A 23287-nucleotide genomic window follows, 5' to 3' on the forward strand; every position below is an offset into this window, starting at 1 on the left:
AGGCATTCTATATTTATTTGTCTCAGTTGATGCGTTAAACAAACATTGGGGCTGATCTGACAGTTCCTGTATTTCCGCTGACATTATAAATCTTCAGTTCTTCCAATCAATGGAATGATCCTGAAGGTCTGATCACCAGGCAGTCATCTCAACACAGCAAGACCATGGAATATGAAGTCAAGTCTTTTTCCATACCATAACACAGGGGATCTCTGTTTGCGTTCTGAGTACTCTCAGGTTACGAATATTCAGAAGACACATGAAATATAAGGCACATTACAGCCTTAACTGACAAACCGGAAGTGATTTTGCATTTGGTAGAGCGGTGTCAATCAGCAAGACATAACAAACAGTCAGCAACACAAGGCAACGGATGACGAGGTTGTCTTGGGTCATTCGAGAATGATCTGTCATTGCTCATTGACCACAAGACAGGAGACTGGCTTCGCGTGCATGTGTGCGTGCGTGTGTGTGTGCGTGCGTGTGTTTGCAATTTTGTGTGTGTGTGTGTGTGTGTTTCGCCCTCTCTTGCTCTCTCTCTTCATTTTATATATACTGTATACATTTTTTCAATTTTTAGTAATGCCCTCACACAATTGCATTCTGAGCAAAGTAATAAATGATCTGAAATGTAAAAGATTAGCATCACAAAACATCACAGCAATACCAAGATAGTACTATGGAAATGCACTGACATTGACAATTTCCATTTACCGGTACGTGGACAACGTGGTCTGTTTCCACATCTACCCTTTCCCTTCAAAGTGACTAAGTGATCAAGCTTGTAACAATAATATTTGACCATGACATATACATGTGCTATTGCTTACATTCTTCCACTTTGTAAAATTTAAAGATGGAAAGAGTATTAATCATAGCATCAACACCGTGGCTTTGGATAAGACCCAATAAGTCAGTCATCCAATACGTACTAAGAAAAAAAAAATCAAGTTTCCAGCCTCTGAATAAGAGGAACATTTCACATTCAGCTGCAGTTGTCATCTACATAGTTGTATTCTTTGGAAAGAGCCAAAGAACTGCATGAATGGAATAATCCAAGTTTGGTTCTCGGACATGGTGCATCACATGGGAGATGATCGTTGCTTCGATCAAGCCTTTTCCTGAGGGATAAACTCATGCGATGTTATGGAACAAATGTACCCCTGTCTTTATGGAAGAGGATCTCAGGCCGAAAAATTTGCCAGTGATGCCTTTTCATTGGGTCAGCAGGGAATGATAAGAAGATCCCTTTGTTTGTGAAGAAAACAATAAAAAATGTGGCTTGAATACTAAACTAAATGAAAGTATTTATGATTAAATTACAGATCCAGAATCGTGTTAGAATAATGTTTACTGTTGTAACCATAAACAACAGTGCTGAAGTCCAAAAACTTTTGTGGTGAGTCATATATCTGTATTGTGTATCTTTTACATTCTTAAAATATTTCACGCGAGAAGCATTGCTTAATTTTTGGCAGGCACTTTGATTAAAATACCACGAGAATGCCATTTTGTAGGAGCTGTCACCACAATTGTAAGCTGAAGTCTTAAAAGAAACGGTATACATGTATCCTAAAACAAAATTATGAGAAACTGTGATTGCATAAAATGAATGACAATTGACCATAACATAAATAGTGTGTGAGGTCAAGTCATAATTACATTCGAGATGATTCAAGTGTTTCAATTTCACAATTCTTGCTCATGTTATTGAGTCTACTACATAAACACACTAAAGACCTGCTCAAATGCTAAGATTGCGATGCACACAACGCTTAAATGATAACATGATCGATGGCCGATATGTGCTGCTTTTTTTAAATGTACAGTATGGGTGATCTATGCTCATACAAATATAGAGATATTTTTTGTTACAAAAGCAGGACAGGGCTTCATTCTTGATCAAAATAATGATAACATGTGCAATAAAGAGACTGGATTAAACATATGAAAATACACATTTGTTGAAACACGTTTTTGAACCAATTCCCTCCCACCTCTGCTCACTCTTACACACTTCTCCAAATGAGAGACGATGTTTTAGAAATTAGAAACTAGCACAGATGTTTAGGTGAAAATAAGCTTACAGATATTTGATTCATGAACGCCCAGGCACAGAAATCAAGTGAAATCAAGAGTGAACTTGTTTTCTTCATCCGTCTTCATCATGACGCACAGTGGTTCCTCTCCAATGCAATAGATAGGGACCAGTGACGTGCAGTCAGTGGAGGCAGGTGAGGCAGTGCCTCACCTGTCATCATGGAAAGCTGTCAATAATGATCAAATGATATCAAATGAAAAACAGTTAGATTAAACAGTTAGATGTATTTAGTGATTGGTACTTTAAAGTTCTTGTCCATTTAACATCACCGTTTTAGGATTTTTTTCAAAATCGCTGAATTTTCACATTTACCGTTCAAATGCTAAGTAGAGACGAGCGGTGACGTCATTGATGACGTGAGTGCCTCGCCAGCCATGAACCTCACCTCACGTCACTGATCGGGACAAGGGCAGCACTCTAATAGTACATGTTTGAATATTTTATACCGTTTCTCTCAAATTAAAAAACCAAAAAGTGCAAAATTATTTCTCCCTCATGGGTTCATACAATCAAATCATCAGGAGAGCATTTGTGATGAGCAGATTTCAGGCCTTTCCACCGATTTTCAATTGGATTTGATTCTCAACTTTCACTTGGCTTTTCAAACATCTTTACGTTTATATAAATTTAGGATAGGATAATAGTCTTGTAGTAAGACCAATCTTCATCCGAGTGTTTTCTGACTCAAACAGGTGTTGTCACAAATCTGCCCTGTGTTTGGATCCATATATAATCCCATCAAATTGAACAGGCTTCCCTGCCTCTTTTGAAGACAAACAAGTTATCCAGATCCTGATGCTGCCAACACCATGTTTGACAGTGTGGAGGATGTGTTCAGGGTGATGTGAGGTGTCACATTGATGCCAAACATAACGTTTTACATATGCCCAAGAAGTTCACTTACGGTTTAAACTGACCATAGTACTTTCTTCCACGTGTTTGGCATGTTTCCCGGACACCAAAAACAAAGATAAGGCTTTCTTCCCGGCAATCTTCCATAAAGGCCAAATTTGGGCAGGTTGCCACTCATAGTTATCATGTGGACAGATTCCCCCACCTGACTTGTAGTTCACTGCAAATCATCCGAGTGATAATGGGCTTCATGGCTGCATATCTGTTCAATGTTCTACATGTTTGGGCTGAAAGTTTAGCGGGATGACTTACCGAGGCTTAGTAGGTTTGTAGTGGTCCCGTACTCTTCCCATGTCAATTGCAGGAACAGTGTTAACCAATATGTTTAAAGCTTGTGAAATCTATTTATATTATAATCATGCTTTTAACCAAAACAGTTTCTGTGACCTGCCTGCCCGTTGATATTGGTGATGCTATTTGTGGTTTAAACAGACTTTTGGGATGATTAAAGAGCAGATCCATTTCTATAGAGATTGGTGAGACTCAGATGAACTCTTTCATCATCATTTTCAGTGATTTACATCATTCAACAATATTTTTAGTGTTTTCTTTTGTCACCTTGTGCTGTTGTGCGTCGTGTGGAATGGATACGGATTGTTTTTGAATGGGAGGAATGTTGGTGCCATTCGACTGGCTTCGCTGGACAGCTCGGGGTCATTGTGCTGTTTTGTGCCTGTAAGGGGCAGCATCTTCACAGCCCCGCTTTGTTCAATGGAAAGATCGGTGCTGTTGGACAGTCTGCGGCTGGATGGATGCATGGCTTGAGGATCCCGCTATAAGAAGAAAGGAGCGTCAGCGCAGAGCGCCGATGCGGATGTGGAACTGTCGCGGCTGGGAGTTGAAGCAGATTTATGTGGGACAGGAAATGTGAGACAATCTCTTTTTGTCAGTGGATGCTACAGCTGCGTGTTTGCTTTCAACATTTAGCTTGTAGTCGACGTGCACATTTCACCATGATGTCCCTGATCCACAGGTGAAAAGATGCTTTGATCCTCTCCTCTTTCATCTAGAACTGCTTTATGTAACAAAGAGGGTACAGAAAGTGCTAAAGAATGAATGCCTCTCTGTGTCTTTGTGTTGTAATATTGTCTTTGTTTTGTCATATTTGATTTTTTTGTTCTTTTGACTTCAAGACGGCACCGCGAGAGTGGCTGCCTTTCCAGCAGCTCATGTATTTTGTTTTTCTACTTTCATTCCTTTTATCGCTTTGCTGCTGTGAAATGTAAATTTCTCCACTGCTGACTAATAAAGGCAAATCCAATCCAATTTAGTTAACTTCTGGAGTAAGTTGGCTGTACTGACATTTACAGTATACTGAAAATTATTCCAGAGGAATATCGTATTTACTCCACTTCATGATTGTATTCCATTTGGTATTGATGCTTAACAAAAATATTTCAATTTTATTTCTTTATATCTATGCTGTAAATCTGAAATGAGGCAAAACGTTGGTGTGTGTTTACGTGCGTGTGTGCGTGTGTGTGCGTTTGTGTGTGTGTGTGTGTGTGTGTGTGTGTGTGTGTGTGTGTGTGTGTGTGTGTGTGCGTGCATGTACGCGTTTACAATCAGCAAAATAATCTGTGATTGTTGATGTGAAAAGCATTCAACAAAAGACGATTAACAGCCCAGTGAAACAAAAGAAACCAACGATAACATTATTAGCTGCCTGGGTAAAAACGACATAACTTTCACTGAAGATAGAACAAAAAGAAAACATAAGAGATAACATCAAGGAAAAAACAAATAAAAACAAGTCGCAGCACGCAATGATCATAAAGCTTTGGCATGACTGACCACAGTAACAGTAATGTTTCATTATTTCTCTATTCGCACATGGACACAAGTCAGTACAGCTTTTTCTCTGACATAATGGCATCACTATCTTGAAGTATAATGTAATTCAATTCTTCTTACCCCGAGTGAGATTTAAGACGCTTCTCATATTTCATCTTGAAGCATTTAACCGGGTTGAGCAGCCTTCCACCCAGGTTTGGTCCAAGTTAAACACCTGGATCTACTTCCTATCCAGACACTCTCTTTCCATCTAATTTGGGCACGTGCTCATCATCCCCTAATTACCATCTGATCAATGAAACACACAACTGTTGTCCAGCACCAGAGGAGCCATGCAGTCCCTAACCGAAATAGTGGTGAAGAGCCACTGATCAGTGGGCAGGGCAGATTGTTGGAAATTTGAGAGGAATACATATGTGTATGTGTATGTGTGTGTGTGTGTGTGTGTGTGTGTGTGTGTGTGTGTGTGTGTGTGTGTGTGTGTGTGTGTGTGTGTGTGTGTGTGTGTGTGTGTGTGCGGTGTGTGTGTGTGTGCACGGGTGTGTGCGTGTGTGTGTGTGTGTGTGGTTATGTGTGTTTTTGAGCAATCTTTTTGTGGAGGAGGGATGGACTATAGAAGTATGCCTACTAAAACTCTGCTTTAAAGTTGTCATCAGTTCAGAGCAACAAGTAGACAGACAGTGACAGAGAGAGAGAGAGAGAGAGAGAGAGAGAGAGAGAGAGAGAGAGAGAGAGAGAGAGAGAGAGAGAGAGAGACAGGCACAGCTGAGAGAGACAGCCTCTTAGGGCTCTGAGGTAGAAGTGATGGATTCAACTCACCACAAAGTGACAGTCATCTAAAGTGCCAAAGGCAGCACACTACCTGCCCTTTATACAGGAGACGAGTTAAAGTTTGCATTGTCTCTGAGGACTATTTTCAACTTTTCCTTGCGACAGTCCAGACGTCAACCTTCTGCTGGGCACATGTCAATCTTATTTGATTGTACAAGTGTGTTTACCTGTTCACTGCTGGAATGGACTGAGCTGACAGAGAGTGAGAAACCAGACGGTGTTAAAGACCAGGAGGACAAAGCCATCTCACTTGGGATGACTTTCTATCAAGAGGAACTACAATTGGCTCAGCCACAACAGCAAGACAGCTGAGGGAGTCTTGTCAATACGCTTCAGTTATCTTGTAAGCTTGAAGTCATTTATGTTGTTTTGATGAATTAAGTTCAGAAAAATCCTCAACGTGTTCTACTTTTTCCATCATCTCTGTTGATAAACTCTGCAGGTATGTTATTTATTGTTGTATATATGATAGTTGCTCCATGTAAATCACTTTGTATTCAGTTTGAAAGTGCTTCATAAATACAGTTAAGATGAGTTGAGAGTTCAGTATGAAACAAAGGAACAACAACTTGATAATTGAAGTGAACTCAAAAGGCTGCATTGTTAAGTCTACTGTAACTTTACTTGGGAACCAGAAAATTTCCATTCGATGATGTCAAACTTGCCACTTGGCTCACATCGACTGATTTGGTTGAGGGAGTTAATTCAGTGCAGGGGGATGATGGAGAGCAGGCGCTAAAAGCTAAGTGCTTCCTCACTTTAAGTGCGCTCTCCAAGTCAAACTAAATGATTGCAATTTCAAGAAGGATGATATGTTCATTTCTGTATATCAAGACGTTTGAACACTTCGATTTATGCTATTTTACAATTTTTTAAAACATTGTATTTAGGAGTGTGCAAATTCAGGATGTCCCCTGGAGCTCAAGAGGATATGGAGGCAGGAGCTTGAATCCTGTCTTTGTTTCTGTTGCCAGGGTAGTGTTTGGATAATAGGGCTTTGAGGTAGACCTTAACAAAACAGTTCAGGAGACCACATCTCCCAAATTAACTCAGATGACCTCGGGCAAAATATGAATGCGCAGCGAGAGATGTCCCATTACTGCAGCGTTGATGGAGCTCATCATGCTCCAAATATGTTGGCAGGAAGGTTTACAATGGGAAAAAATGAGGTAACTGTTCAAGTAATAAAATGGTGATAATCACCTTAAACATGCTCTTTGAACGGAGTGTGAGTGGTGGTGGTGGGGGGGGGGGGTGAACAGCAACTGTCCTGCAGGAGACAGACATTACCCAGCAGAGTTAATACCAGTTTGAAAATGTGCACAGTCGTCATGTAAAGCTAAGGCTTCATTTAAGCTCCTGAAGTGCTGCCCGTGTGGTTGCGTCAAGGTCACAAAGAAAGTGAGACACAGGTAACAAAAAAGCCTGAGGCTAAATGTTGTGTCAAGGTGTGGCAGCACGAACAAATGACAGAGAGGTCCTGCATTGCCGAAGTCTAAGTCTCTCTCCATGTGTGCATGGCCACTCACTCTAATGAGGTGACTAAGAATGTGAGGAATGCTCAAGCCCAAATTAAAGCGACGAGGGTAAGAGACATCAAGTCAGGGAAAGGTTGCCCCGCTTCTAATTAGTATGAGTATTACCAAATGGTTTGGAGTGCGGCACTCACTGGTGCACTTTGCCTGTTATGCTTGATTTAACATTGAGTGGAATTATCCAATAGCTGCTGACAATCAAATAAAGAAAGGGAAGCTTTTCACTGCACTTTGATCATTCATCTTTCCATCTTTACCTGAGGGGCAGTCTAGAGTGCAGCATATTGTGCTTCTCAACAGCAGCTAATTATAACTACTAGTGTCCACAAATTTAGGCGTGAGTGGATTGCAGAGGACAGGCTCCGATAGCTTCCATTCTGTTGAGGTGCATGATTACTCGGAAGATTCTATTTCGACTCGATAGGACTTCATAAGATAATCATTTGTGCTCCTTCATGAAATGTTTGGATATTTTTAAGTGACCTTTTCTTTGTTGAAAATATATATTTTTAAAGACTCACCAATGACAACCTTTTGTCTTCTTAACATTCTCCTCAGTCATATATGGCCCATCTTTAACATGTACAGTATATTCGCTCTATCATGAAATATAACATATGGTTTAATAACTACAACATATGATACTAAAAGTCTATTTAGAAATTTAATAACAAAAGAAGAACAAAAAGGTAAAATAAAGAGAGGCACCAACGACAAACTGCAGAAAGAAATGGTGGTGGTGATCCCAGTAAGAAAGACATTGCTGAATGTATAGAAATACATTTGCTCTGGCTAAACTTGATTGTACTAGACCAACTACATAAGCTAACCAAATGCAAACAAAAAGGAGTGATTAATGGAAAAAGAACATTGGTAGATCTTGGTCAGCAGTCAAAAAGACGTCATGTCATCGACAAGGTTTGAAAGAAGAAAAATACCAGAGAGAAGGCGAAACCGAAATTGTAATGAGGCACACATGAATTACACAGACTGAAACAGATTTTTGTGATCTCACTGCAGATTGAAATCACACTCTTCCTTTTCTTGCCTGTTCCCACAGGCTAGGTGAGTTGGAACAGTCTCATGGATACCCCTTCAACGGTTCTGCTGGGCCTTCTTCTTGTTTATGGGCAAGTCTGTCAAATTCAGGTGGTCGTGTCAGACAGCCACAGCTTTACGGGAGCCCAAGAATTTGAGAGTAGTGACGATAGTCCAGAGAGAGAATTTCTATATGCAGGGAGGAGCAAACGCGCGCCTGTTGACCAGTCACAGGACAAATGCTCATATACTTTTATTGTGCCACAGCAAAAAGTGACAGGGGCTATCTGTGTCAACTCCAAGGAGCCAGAGGCTACACTGGAGAATCGGGTCAATAAACAGGAGTTAGAGCTACTGAATGTGGAGCTGCAGAAACAGAAAAGGCAGATCGAGACGATACAGCAATTGGTAGAAGTGGATGGAGGGATTGTTAATGAAGTTAAGCTTCTGAGGAAAGAAAGTCGAAACATGAATTCCAGAGTCACACAATTGTACATGCAACTCCTTCATGAGATCATCAGAAAAAGAGACAATGCCCTCGAATTAGCTCAGGTGGAGAACAGAATACTTAACCAAACTTCAGAGATGCAACAACTTATCAGTCGCTACAAAGACCTGGAGCACAAGTACCAGCACTTGGCCTCTCTGGCCTCCAACCAGTCAAGTCTCATTGCCCTGCTGGAAGAGCAGTGCCAGGGTCGACCTCCTCTCCGACCCGTACCCGTGCCACAGCCTCGGGCTCAGCCACCTCGACCATCACCGCCTCTTAATAAGCCTTACCACCCACCAGTTCTTCCTCGGATCACTAAACCACTCAGCAATGAGATACAGAATGATCAGAAGTCTCTACCGCCTCCGACGATGCCTACCATCATACAAAGCCCTTCTTCCACTGACAAACCCTCTGGTAAGTCAAGCTGGATGTATAAAATGTATCGTTTGGTGACCCAACAAATTCCTCTTCTTTTTTTTTTAATGGAAACGTTTGTTTTAATGTGGCCATTAAATTGAAAAACAACATGTGGGCCATGCTCCACATGTTCTTCACTGACTTTGAGGGAGAGCAGTGGCTCAGTACCGACGCTTGGAGGAATTGATTCCATCAATATTGTGCGGGCATGTTCTGTGTCCATTGCATCTTATATTGTTTTTCAATTAAGCATTTTTCAATTAAGCATGTGACTTTCTCTCTCTGGGGGTGTACTGACATCGCTCAAAAATAAAACATAATAAATACAACTTTGAAACTGCCACTGACAGTGAGTGATGACTGTCACAGCGCTGGGTGGGTCAGGGAACAAATGCCATATATAAGCTCAACATAATAAACCAATTGTTACCACAGGACAGAGGTGGGCATTCCATCAGTCAGTCACTCTTTCCGTCAGTATTACAGGTCGAACCACTTCGGGACCCGGTCCGTCCCTTGTCGGCGTCAGTCAATCAGCATTGAGAATTTAATTTCCACATCTCACACAGACGATACACAAGTGACACACAGCACCCCACCACCCTCCCAAAGTCAGACAAACAAACAAACAAACAAACAAACAAACAAACAAACAAACAAACAAACAAACGACACACATGCACAACATGGTGATTGGTGAAATAAAAGCAATATTGGGTTCCATAGGACGCAAAGGTTTACAGCACTGTTTAATTTGTATTTTTTTCCTTGTGTGACAGTACTGGTAAGTCTGTTTGGCTGTTGCCAACAACAGGGCCTGAATCTTCACCGAACCGACGATGCTCACCTCCAAAGAAGATTTTACTATGCAAATAACAGTAGCAACGACATTAATAGCTTTCTTTCATGGATTTTTTAGCATTAGAATGTCGCTTATTTTGATGAACTGCAGTACTGGACATGGCGATGTGGGAACAGCTGAAAAAAAATCTTAATATGCCTCACACAAATTTATGATTAAAGTATCCATAATCATTGTGTAAAAATGGTCAAAGAAAATACAAGTAATCTTAAGTTTAATAATGGCAGCGGGAAAAGATGAAAAAAATATTTAATAACACTTGTTGTTGCATGTTTTATTACTCTGTTTCACAAACAAACTATTTAGTTACACAGTCAGATTTGGAAAGAAGTATGTTGAAGCCTTTTAAAGTGCTTCCGAAAAATCAATCATTTCTCTTACTTTTGGTTAGGAAAATGTTTTGGTGTCAAAAAGAGCATGGAATAAGACAGAAATCCAAAACAGAGCAATGAAAGAAAAAAAAGAGGCCAAGGCGTGAGATACCAGGAGGCAATGATGTCATTTGTTCCACTTGCACCAGGCACGAATCACGTCTTGCGTTTCCTCCAAAGAACGGGACTTATCAAGTAGAAAAACATGGAAGGATGTTTTTATTTTTTTAGCTTTGTCGCAGTCCTACGAAGACACTCTTGTAAAGAAATTAATGGCCACTGTGAGATAATGAATAAGGTCACTACATGGCCAGTGTTCATAGTATGAAAGCTGCAGTACAATTGTGACATCATGTTAGCAGGATGAAAGCAGATAGAAGAGGGTGATTTATTGCATGACATTTTGAACCGTCCTCCATATATATATATATATATATATAGCGGCTGGATAGCTCAGTTGATAAGGCAACGGTTTGGCATACGGGAGACGAGGATTCGAATGCCACATGGGGCAGAGAAAATGAGCACAAAACATCATCCAGTGTGGGTCCTTGGGCAAGACCCTTCACGCTAATGCCTACCTCATACAATGATGAGAGACAATAAATCGAATGACATGCCGGCTCAGACGTCGCCCGGCCAAACAAGGTCTGCGTCGGGTGCTGGGGAACCAGAGCACCTTGATGAAAAATGGGCTACTGGAACAAAGCGGAGATGGACGAGATGCGATAACATGGCTCTGTTGGAATGCTACTACTCAAGCAACCCTAGTCAGAGGGGTTACATGAGGAGAATTGGGGCTGAATGGTTACTTCGAAACCTGAATGGTTACTTCGAAACCCACAGTCACGGTTGACCACGAAACAACTAGTAACAACTAAACGGCAATTGCTATCACAACTTGAGATTGATGAGGTACGACACAAATTCCGAGGTGAAGGCCCAAGGCTGCCACATCAGACGAAGAGGTCAGACCAGAGATTGGGAGACAAGCCCCAATGAATGATGAGATTGGGAAGCCAGCCCCATTGAATGAAATGCTGAGAGAAGCAGCAACTGACCTGAGAGATAAGATCATGGCAAGAATGAATACTGGGCAACTAAGAAACCGATTACAACGGCTATGTGAAGTACCACCTGAAAGTCTCATAGAAACTGTGAATGCAGCACTGAGAACGATCCCGACCGGAACGATCACGGAAATCAATGAGCTGATATATACTTCAGCATCAGTGATCCTAGAGATGCTTGGCTACAAGAGCAACCATGAGAGCCACGAGATTCATTACCCACCATGGAAAAGACGGTTGGAGGCTAAGATCAAGGCGGCTCGGAAAGATGTCTGTCAATTGACGGAGACCCAGAGAGGTGTGAATAAAAGGCCAATACCTATGAGGTACATGCAGATAACCATACCTGAAGCACTCAAAACTGACAAACAAAGGCTCCAGGCCATGTCCAGTCGCCTAAAGAGGTACACGAAAGAGAATGAGGCCAGAAGAATAAACAGGCTGTTCGCAACACAACCTGCGAAAGTGTACGGTCAGTGGCAGGGTTCTAACAGCAGAGCAGACCCTCCAAGGCTGGAAACTGAAAGATACTGGAAAGGCATATGGGAGAAGGAGGTCGCACATAACAGCAGTGCACAATGGCTGGTGACTCTGAAAGAGGAGCACAGCAACCTCCCTGAACAGAATTCAGTTACCATCACAGCGGCAGACATCTACTGGCTAAAGAATCTCACAGCACTCCACAAGCGCCTAGCAGCACAAATGAACCAGTTGCTGATGGATGGGACTCAACCAGGATGGCTACCCGAAGGGTGAACAATCCTTCCTGACCAGGAAGGATTCCTCAAAGGGAACTTCCAACTATCGGCCAATAAACTGTCTCTCCACAACATGGAAGCTCATGTCAGGCATCATTGCGGCTAAGATAAGTGGACACATGGATCAATACATGAGCAAAGCACAGAAAGGCATTGGTAGAGATACTAGAGGTGCCAAACATCAGCTGCTGGTTGACAGAACAGTCGCACAAGACTGCAGGTCCTGACATACAAACCTGTGCACAGCCTGGATTGATTACAAGAAAGCATATGACTCGATGCCACACACATGGATCACTGAATGCTTGGAGTTGTATAAGGTCAACAAGAATGAAATGCTTCGTTGCAAATTCGATGACGATGTGGACAACCACAGTTGAAGCCAATGGCAAGCCGCTAACGCAAGTGTCCATCAAACGTGGCATATACCAAGGTGATGCACTCTCCCCACTGCTGTTCTGCAGTGGGGAGGACCTCCTCTACATGGATGACATAAAGCTGTATGCTAAGAGCGAAAGGGACATAGACATAGACTCCCCACAACCAGGATCTACAGCAGTGATATCGGGATGTTATTCGGGCTGGAGAAATGTAGTCGGATGGTGACTAAGAGGGGCAAGGTAGTCCACACTGAAGGGGTCTCACTCCCTGAAGGAACAATAGCAGACATTAGGTCTGTGTAAGCTCTCAGTCGTACAGGAGTGGTCCATGAGAAGGTTTCTTCAGCCGTCATCTGTACAAATTTGAAGGTTTCGGACGTTTCGCCTCCTATCCAAGAGGCTTCGCCAGCGAACTAAAGTCAGACTGGTCGTATCGGCCCTATTTATATATCCCTAATGTCCAGCCATGGCGGCGCCGGACACAGCTATGATAGGTCCCTACACTCAGGTTGGGGGGAGCAGAGGACCACTCCCTGTGGCCCCATTGATTGTTCCTACATTCCTGACTAACGACTGGCCCATTTCCCCCACTCCCACCGGTATCACCTCATCAGCATTACGAATGTTGCCTAACCTGTTTTGCCCAAGCAGGCTATTGTATGAACGATCCAAATTGAACCTCACCCCACCAGACCGGTTTAATGAAGCATTTTGTTGTTTTATAAGAATCGCTGTTCTTTCGCTAAGATTTTAACCTCATTGTCGTCAAATGAGTGGTTGCTAGCTTTTAGGTGCAAATGTACTGCCGATTGAGGCCCACTAGTATCATCCCTGCGATGTTGATAAAGTCTTTTTTTGAGAATTTGTTGAGTCTCCCCAATGTACTGCTCTTTACAATTTACATTCTTACAATGTAAGGAATAAACTACATGACTTTGTTTTTCATTTGGTAGCCTGTCTTTTGGATGCACTAATTTTTGCCTTAACGTGTTTATCGGTTTGAAATAAGTAGGAATTTTGTGTTGCCAAAGGACTCTGTAATTTTTCAGAAATTCCTGCAATGTAAGGTACTGCTACTCCTCTCCTTTTTGTATCTTGAGAATTATTGGTTTCATTCCCTATTCTTTCTTTCTGACATTTGTTGAATGACCACTGAGGGTACCCACAGTTAGTGAGTGCTCTCCTGATATGTTTTGACTCATTTTCTCTACCTTCAATGCTAGTTGGTATTAGTTTAGCCCTATGCTGGAGGCTTCTGATAACTCCTAATTTGTGTTGTAAAGGGTGGTTAGAGTCAAAAAGTAAGTATTGGTCAGTGTGCGTAGCCTTCCTAAAGACTTCTGTTTTTAGCGCTCTGTCCTCTTTTATAATTACTTTACAATCCAAGAAGGCAAGTTGGTTCTCTTCCTCACAAGTAAATTTAAGAGCCCATAGCACAACCATGAATTTGTTTATAAAATTTCTCCCGAAATTGAAAATACGTAGTATTAAGGCAGATTTCCAATAATTTGCAGATGTGATCCACTTTAAGTTTGGTTCTTTCATGCAGAGAAACGATCGCCAGCAGTCTCGTCCTCACCACTGAGACTGCTGCTGGAGTTGAGAAAGATGTAAAGATAGAAGTCACATCGTATGATGCCAAAGTTTCCTCAGGTTCCAATATGAGGTCTTTGATCCTCTCTACAAACCCTGTGGTGTTCTCTACGTGATATTCTGTGTTACCAACCAACGGCGCTAAGATAGTTTTTAAATATTTGGCTACATTGTATGTAGAGGAGTCAATGCTACAAATAATGGGTCTGAGGGGGAACCCTTCTTTATGTATTTTTGGCAGGCCATAGATACATGGCGTGGCCTCTCCCGGGTATAATCTAAAATACATCTGTTTGTCTATATGTTTTCCTTTCTCTAACTTTTGGAGACAGTCTATCATTTCTTTCTTGTATCTATTGGACGGGTCCCTTTTTAGTTGCTCATAAGTGTTAGAATCACTGATTAACCTATTTATTTTGTCTTCATAATCCAATGTGTTGAGAAGCACTGTGCATCTGCCCTTGTCTGCTGGCAAAATAGTAATATTTTTGTCGAGTAATTAATGCCTTTCTCTCTTCTAATGTTATGTTGGACGGAGGTAGTTTGGCACTACTGAGAAGGGCTGATATTTTAATGCGTAGATCATCTGCCTCTGCATACGAAAGTTTATTTTTAATAGCCGATTCAGTAGCTGTGATGTAATCTATTGTAGGTATTGTTTTAGGAGTCACTGAGAAATTTAAACCTTTGATTAGTACCGCCTTTTCTGTCTCTGAGAGATCTCTGTCTGACAAATTTTTGATCCAATTCTCCCTTGAAATCTGCTCATTCCTAATTTTTCGCGCGTTAACCAGTAGCTGGGATTGTTTCAGTAAAAGTATTTTTTGAAATTTACCCTTTTGTCTCTCTTTGGTTTTGCTGTGGTGCTGTGGCGTCACACGTGTGTATGATTTTGAAGTACGCCTTTCAACCCTTTCATGTCTTTCAATTCCTTGATCTCCTTGATGTGCGTCTCACCCTGACGCATAGCACACACTTGAAAATGGTATAAAGGAGCTGTCGCGGGACAGAGAGATTGGGCGAACCACGGGGCAGAATCATCTCAGACTCATCTCGGACTCACAGACTCAAAGAGACTTGCAAAGACCCGCACAGGCACGCCCGGGCCACGCCGGGCGTCGGACGGACATCATGGCACAACCTTCTCGACTCCACGCCACGATCAAGCTCTGCGCGTCACCTGCCTGGGAGATCTGACAACGAACCTACTTACAAATAAAGAGAACCATCAAGCTCTTTAGTGCCTCATATATCCGGATTTAGTAAATTTACACACTTCCTGATAGATTTTGTGGGTAAGTTTAGTTTGTAATCGCTGATAATAAGTTTCTATTTCTGACTGTTTTTTATCTCTATGTTAAGTCTCCTAATTCGCAAATTTAGTATTTTCCTAGTATAATTTTGTTGCATTTTATCGGCTGAGTATCCGGGTTCCAGGAGTGCTTGCTTCAAGCATTTAGGAATTAACCGGCTCTGTCTACATCTAAGATTGAATCTGAGGTGGTTCTTTAAGTCAGCTAATTTAAAGGTGGCCTTTTCTAAGTTACGTACCAGCAGAAGGATGTCTCTCCCAAAGTTGGCAGCAATACGTCTGTGTAAGCTCTCAGTCGTACAGGAGTGGTCCATCGATGAGAAGGTTTCTTCAGCCGTCATGGATCGTTCATACAATAGCCTGCTTAGGCAAAACAGGTTAGGCAACATTCGTAATGCTGATGAGGTGATACCAGTGGGAGTGGGGGAAATGGGCCAGTCGTTAGTCAGGAATGTAGGAACAATCAGTGGGGCCACAGGGAGTGGTCCTCTGCTCCCCCCAACCTGAGAGTAGGGACCTATCATAGCTGTGTCCGGCGCCGCCATGGCTGGACATTAGGGATATATAAATAGGGCCGATACGACCAGTCTGACTTTAGTTCGCTGACGAAGCCTCTTGGATAGGAGGCGAAACGTCCGAAACCTTCAAATTTGTACAGATGACGGCTGAAGAAACCTTCTCATCAATAGCAGACATTGAAAACAGCTACAAGTACCTTGGTATACCACAGGCCAATGGCAACCTCGAACTAGCAACAAGGAAAGCGGCTATGACCAAATATCTCCACCGGGTGAGGCAAGTCCTCAGAAGCCAGCTCAATGGCAAGAACAAGAGCCGGGCAATAAACAGCTATGCCCTGCCAGTGATCAGATACCCTGCAGCAATAATAAGGTGGCCAAAGGAAGAGATTCAGCCCACGGATGTTAAGACCCGAAAACTCCTCACCATGCATGGAGGGTTCCATCCCAAGTCCAGCACCCTGAGATTGTACACAAGCCGTAAGAAAGGAGGACGGGGACTAGTGAGTGTGAGAACCCCTGTCCAGGATGAAACATCCAAGCTCCATGAATACATCAAAAAGAAGGCTCCAACGGATGATGTACTCAGAGAATGTCTCAGACAATGGGGAACAGAGGATGAGATGCTGGAAGAGGGACAATCATGGGAGGAAAAGCCCCTATACGGGATGTACCACCGGACCATAGCAGAAGTGGCTGATTTGGTCCTACCAGTGGCTAGAGAGGGCTGGCCTAAAGGACAGCACAGAGGCACTCATCCTGGCTGCTCAAGAGTAGACCCTGAACACCAGAGCCATAGAGGCAGGGATATACCACACCAAGCAAGACCCAAGGTGTAGGTTGTGCAAATAGGCACCTGAGACAATCCAACACATAACTGCAGGGTGTAAGATGCTGGCAGGGAAAGCCTGCATGGAGCGCCATAACCAGGTGGCTGGCACAGTCTACCGAAACATCTGTGCGGAGTATGGACTGGAAACCCCAAGGTCAAAATGGGTAACACCTCCCAAGGTAGTAGAGAATGACCGAGCAAAGATCCTGTGGGACTTCCAGATACAGACTGACAAGATGGTAATGGCCAACCAACCAGATATCGTGGTCATAGATAAAGGGCAAAGGAAAGCCGTTGTCGTGGATGTAGCGGTCCCGAGTGATGGAAACATCAGGAAGCAGGAACATGAGAAAATCGAGAAATACCAAGGGCTCAGAGAGGAGCTGGAGAGAGCCTGGAAGGTAAAGGTGACAGTCGTGCCTGTGGTGGTCGGAGCACTCGGGGCAGTGACCTCCAAACGCGACGAGGGGTTGCAACAGATCCCGGGAACAACATCAGATATCTCGGTCCAGAAAAGCGCAGTGCTGGGAACAGCACGGATACTGCGCAGAACCCTCAAGCTTCCTAGCCTCTGGTAGAGGACCCGAGCTTAAATGGGGGACAGACACCACCCATGAGGGGTGAGACGAGGATATTTTATATATATATATATATATATATATATATATATATATATATATATATATATATATATATATATATATATATATATGAGGGCTGCCCGGTAGTCGAATGGTTAGCACACCGGCTTCACAGTGCAGAGGTCGCCGGTTCGCGTCCCGGTCCGGCCTCCCTGTGTGGAGTTTGCATGTTCTCCCCGGACCTGCGTGGGTTTTCTTCGGATCCTCCGGTTTCCTCCCACAGTCCAAAAACATGCATGGCAGGCAGATTGACCACTCCAAATTGTCCCTAGGTGTGAGTGTGAGAGTGACTGTTGTACATCTTTGTGTGCCCTGCGATTGGCTGGCAACCAATTCAGGGTGTCCCCCGCCTCATGCCCTAAGACAGCTGAGATAGGCTCCAGCAACCTCCGCGACCCTAATGAGTACTAAGCGGTACGGAAAATGAGATGAGAGATGATATATATATATATATATATATATGATAGATAGATAGATAGATAGATAGATAGATAGATAGATAGATAGATAGATAGATAGATAGATAGATAGATAGATAGATAGATAGATAGATAGATAACACACACACATGAATTTACATGAATATACATGAATATACATGAATATATTAAAATAAATAAAGGAATAAAAGATAATCTTCATATTGGGAAGAATACAAAAATACTGCACTGTGAGGAAACGCGAGAGTGAAACATTTGCTGCTGTTCCGCCATTCCACTGTTAGGGTTCCATTTGCCCTCATGCCAGTGTTTCCTTTGGCTAAACAACCAGCAACGATTTCCCTCGTGAGATGGTGAAGCCAAAGTCAATTTTACTATTAAAATGAGAAGCATGTTTTTTGAGAGATGGGATTCCCTTTGTCAGAATCCAAAATCTATTTGTGGTTTCCTTTGGAGATGTTGTTCAAGTTGATGTGATGACAAGGCTTTCTGGACAAAATATTACCTGCTTGACATAGTGCCACGTTTCTATCCAGGTCCATTTAAAGACTGCCTGCAGGCTTTGGAAGAGGGCCACACCGACAGCAGCATGTATTTGTTGAAACCAGAAAATGCCAACCGTCTGATGCAGGTGTGGTGTGACCAGAGACATGACCCAGGTGGCTGGACCGTAATCCAGAGGAGAGTGGACGGCTCTGTCAACTTTTTCAGGAACTGGGAGACATACAAGGTAGCAACACCTCAAACAAAACCAAGCAGCGCAACACATTTACAAGAGCAAGCAGCGATTGGATTTGGACAGAAACTAACCACATGTGAACAAATAACGAGTAGACAATTATTTAAATCTGAGCAAAGTGCCTCATGAAGCGCTTGTGCAAACCATTACAAAGCACATGACTCACTGATCCCATTTACATCTGCTTGGTCTTTGTGAATTTTCCTCACATTTCGTCTTATAAAAACAAATTAAAATAAATAAATGAAACATCTAAATGTTACCATATCTGACCACTGTTGTGTAAGTTTTCAGGAATTCCCTGGGAGGAAATCTATTTTGTTTAAGAACAGGCAGGATTTGTTTACCGGCAAATCACAAGGTTCTAATTAAACAAAAGGAAGGAACAGACCTTTTGGAGACCAAATATTTTAACGTCCTGAGAGCAGAAATGGCCTTCATATGCTCATCGGAACATGTGTTGTGTGGTTCAAAGCATGTGCCGGGCAGTGGACGGTGCAGAACAGTGAGCTTTATGACTGCTGCTGGAGAAAAACATTAAGACACGCTGGATTATGTGCCTTGCTTTGTTTTTGCTAATAAAATAACCACAAACACTTACCGAATTCCCCACACGATGACTCATGGTCGATTTACAACAATGGCGATCTAAGACAAACAACTTTAGAGAAGAGCTCAATTCATAATTAGCTTCAGAAAACAACCTATCCTGAAATGTCATTTTGATAGATGGGATTTTTAAAGTTTCTCAACGTGAGATTTTCATCATCACACTGACGTTTTCTTTTACACTTCACAGCAAGGCTTTGGAAATATCGATGGGGAGTACTGGCTCGGTTTGGAAAATATTTACTGGCTGACAAATCAGGGAAACTACAAACTTCTGGTAACTCTGGAGGACTGGTCTGGCAGGAAGGTGTTTGCCGAGTATGCCAGCTTCAGAGTGGAGTCTGAGGCTGCCTTCTATAAGCTACGAGTGGGTCGCTACCACGGCAATGCCGGCGACTCCCTCACGTGGCATAATGGGAAACAATTCACAACACTGGATAGAGACCACGATGCGTATACAGGTACAAAAGATGACTCAATGCATTTCAGATCATCTTTATTTCTGTCTTGCTTTCACAACAAATAACGTATTCAGTTAAATGTTGTGAATATTTGTACTCTATAGACTGGGTTAATTCCGTACATTCTTTCCAGGTAATTGTGCTCACTACCAGAAGGGAGGCTGGTGGTACAACTCTTGTGCCCATTCCAATTTGAATGGCGTTTGGTACAGAGGAGGCCACTATCGGAGCCGTTATCAAGATGGAGTCTACTGGGCAGAGTTCAGAGGAGGAGCTTATTCACTGAAGAAAGTGATCATGATGATCCGTCCAAACGCAAACACTTTTCACTAGATATTAAAATAAATAAACAAATAAACAAACAAATAAATAAATACATAAATAAATAAATAAAAATAAATAAATAAATAAATAAATAAATAAATAAATAAATAAATAAATTTTTATTTTGCATATCCCTGCAGCAAAAATGAAATAGATTAACAGCGGCTTTATTACCACGGTGTTACTCCATATTCACTGTATTGGCATTGATGCATTGCTCAGGTACATTATTATAGTTCTTTGATGTTCCTACTCATCTAAAATAAATCTTTTAAGAAGACATACTGCATTTACATGGTCACAGGAATCCAAAAATAAAAGCAATTTGCCTCAGTGTTCAAATGCAAGCCATGAAAGTGACATCATGTCAAGACCGATGTTTATTCCCTCAATGTTGACCTTGGTGTGACAGACAATACAAGTTGATACATCATTTAGGAGTTTTCTTTTCCACGTGTCCGCATTAGGGTCACGGGTGAGCTGAATCCCAGCCCAGATTGCTGGGACCATGAGGCTTGGTACATTTTCGACTAGATGTTAGCAATTTGCAGGGTACATATAGCTCAACAGCCAATGAGATTGTCTCATATTGGGGATTTAGGCTCCAATGCTCCAATATACTCTGACGTGCATGTATTTGGTATATGAGAGGAAGCTGGAGAAAAGTACCCTTAGAAAACCCAGGCAACCATTTTGTGTCTGACCGGAAACCGAGGCGGTCCGGACTGCGAGACAGTTAAACGCAATTTTAAAATGACATTAAAGAGGGAAGCACTTCCGTTCAGTAGATTCGAGACATTTTGTTTTTCAACAAACATTGTATCCAGTTGTACTCTGCAGTATCAGACACAGGAAATGCATCCCATGACAATTTCTTAATCAGCTTCATTCAAAATAGCAGCGTATAATTCATCAGTGCAGTAAGATTATTCTCTACATCGAGTTTGTGCGTCTCCCAAAGTCAAAACACAGTGTACGTCTGTGTAAAACACGGTGTAAAAATGTTGCAATTTTCATGTTTCCTAATGTTTCACTTTTGTTGTCCAGAATGTTGTTTACTTTTTAATTTTAATTTTTCAACTGCCTGAACTGTTTTCCACTAGTTTGTTCATACGGTATGAATCAAGCATTGTATTTCCTGTATAAATCGAGATGTTTGTTAATGTTAATGGGGATTTATGTGTGTTTGTACATAAGATATTTGTAATATAATGTCATAAATCCAATTGTGGAATGAAAAAAAAAATACTATTAAAATGTGTTCGGACAATCCACCTTCTTATTTCATGAAAAAATAGCCTAGACAATAGATTGAATAATTTGAGGAAACTGGCATGAATTCCACCATCCTCATTGTTTCAAGACGTCTGCATTTTTGTGGCCGTCGCTTCGGATGACGGAAAGATGTATGTCCAGGAAAACGTTACACATCACATTATCACACTCTCCCAGGAATGATTAGGAGTACACTGACTATAAGTGCTCCAAGTACGTTTTGAGAATTCATGTCGTAATGGAGCTGCGCATATAGATTTAGCAGACCAGAATAATGAGTGATGAAATGTGACAGGCTTAGAGCATTCAAGTAATGCATCTAGCAGACGTTTTCACTGTCAGCAAAACCTTCTTTCACTTGACCAAAAATGTCAATGAGTTTTCCAAAGATAGCTGGAAAATGTACCCATGACTTCATCGTATTAGACAAACCCCATCATGTCAAACTTGGATGCCCAATGTGAGGGTTTCCTGAGTGAAAACAATTGAGGATGAATCCCTGTGACAGACAACTTTCCAGTCAATTTGAGTTTTCTTAAGAGGCCACTTACCAAGAGAGCAAAAGTGACATTTACTGTTAAAGATCATTCCTCAATATAAAACCCAACACAGTATGGTGTAAGTAAAAAAAGGGTTAGTGTATGTTCCAATACCATTGTCGTAACAGTTTACCAAGAAGCACTGGAATTGATATAAATATAAAAAAAAAGGAAAAACTGTCATCCAAATGATGCTTGCGAGAAAGACCATCATAGAAGCTTTTAGTTCAGTATCCAAGAACGCTCTGAAATGTTCTTAGTCACCAACACTCACATCTCAAAACCAATTTGTTTTATCCAATTTGTGGTCTCTCAGGGAGAATAGTTTATCGTCTCCATAAACAGAAACATCGTGTTGCGTGTCTGACGACTCACCACGATGGAAAACCTTTGGCAAGGTTGGACGGTGTAGACCCCACACCTCAACCAACTTGGAAAACCAAGAGCTGACACAGTGCTTACTCAGCACATAGACAACCACATTTCCTGACTTGTCAAACCTGAACATTTAAATTTCACATCTGCAAAAGTCCATGTCCTTGAAATGATCTAGAACCATTAATTCCTTGCCCCGTCAGATCTCTTAAAATTATTGTTTTGTGGTAACTCTTATCTTAGCCAGAGAAGCTACAGAACAAACTTAAATTTTAAACAGATTATTTTCTTACAGACAGTGTATACAGTAGGTGTTTCAAATACCTGACATGTTTCGCCGTATACTTCCGCAAGTGAAGGCTGAAGTATTCGGCGAAACATGTCAGGTATTTGAAACACCTATAATACACTGTAAGAAAAGAATCTGTTTAAAATTAGATATCAAGTAGACAGGATGAAGTTAATACAACTATTACTGAACAAATTGTTTGATTGAGACCTTTAAATGTTCATATTTCAAGCTGCCAGTGGATATAAAAATATTTTGGCTGAAAACCAATTGAATTTAGCTGTGCCTAATGGCTGAGAGATTATCTCTCAGCCATTCTATCTATCTATTCTAGGTCTATTAGGTTTATTATTCAAGACCTAAAATAATTGAGGCTCACAAGGCTGGTTAAGGTGTCTGTAGAAGATTGCTGAGCACATTTGGGGCATTTCTGAACATCTTGGATTAAAATCTGAGTGTATTATGGCTTTTTCTCATCTTCTAAAGACATGTTTTTTAGACTAATTCAAGACTAGGCCATGAATGGTACTAAACTGGGGAGGCAAGGTTGAGGGTAGGTGTGGTATATAGCCCCTGATTTCAGCCCCTTGAGTAACGTATTTATTTATGTGTTTTCACCCTTTTATGTACCCTTTAATATGATAACATGGTCCACGATCTTAACCCAACCTTCTTTACCTTGGTAGGGTTAAAACACATTGACAAGTGTGTAGCCATTTTGTTCCAATCCAATTTCTGTTTACATGTTTGTGCTGCATGGTGAGTCTTTCAGTTACCG

The 23287-nt window shown here is 41.7% G+C and overlaps 1 protein-coding gene across 2 annotated transcripts; it reads left to right on the forward strand.

Annotated features, from left to right (window-relative positions):
• Positions 1-5528: 5528 nt before the first annotated feature.
• Positions 5529-21309, forward strand: angptl2b (angiopoietin like 2b). Of its 2 annotated transcripts, none has more exons than XM_088994619.1 (5): positions 5529-6080; positions 8234-9118; positions 18435-18628; positions 19437-19707; positions 19841-21309. In XM_088994619.1, the coding sequence occupies exons 2-5, from the start codon at positions 8257-8259 to the stop codon at positions 20038-20040; spliced, it is 1527 nt and encodes a 508-aa protein (XP_088850745.1). In that variant the 5' UTR covers positions 5529-6080; positions 8234-8256; the 3' UTR covers positions 20041-21309. The 2 variants fall into 2 exon arrangements, with proteins under 2 accessions (XP_088850745.1, XP_088850744.1); XM_088994618.1 differs by having other exon boundaries at positions 5529-5981; positions 19841-21308.
• Positions 21310-23287: the final 1978 nt, after the last annotated feature.

Source organism: Hippocampus bargibanti, linkage group LG04, assembly GCF_051943395.1.
Source record: "Hippocampus bargibanti isolate YZ-2025 linkage group LG04, ASM5194339v1, whole genome shotgun sequence".
NCBI lineage: Eukaryota > Metazoa > Chordata > Actinopteri > Syngnathiformes > Syngnathidae > Hippocampus > Hippocampus bargibanti.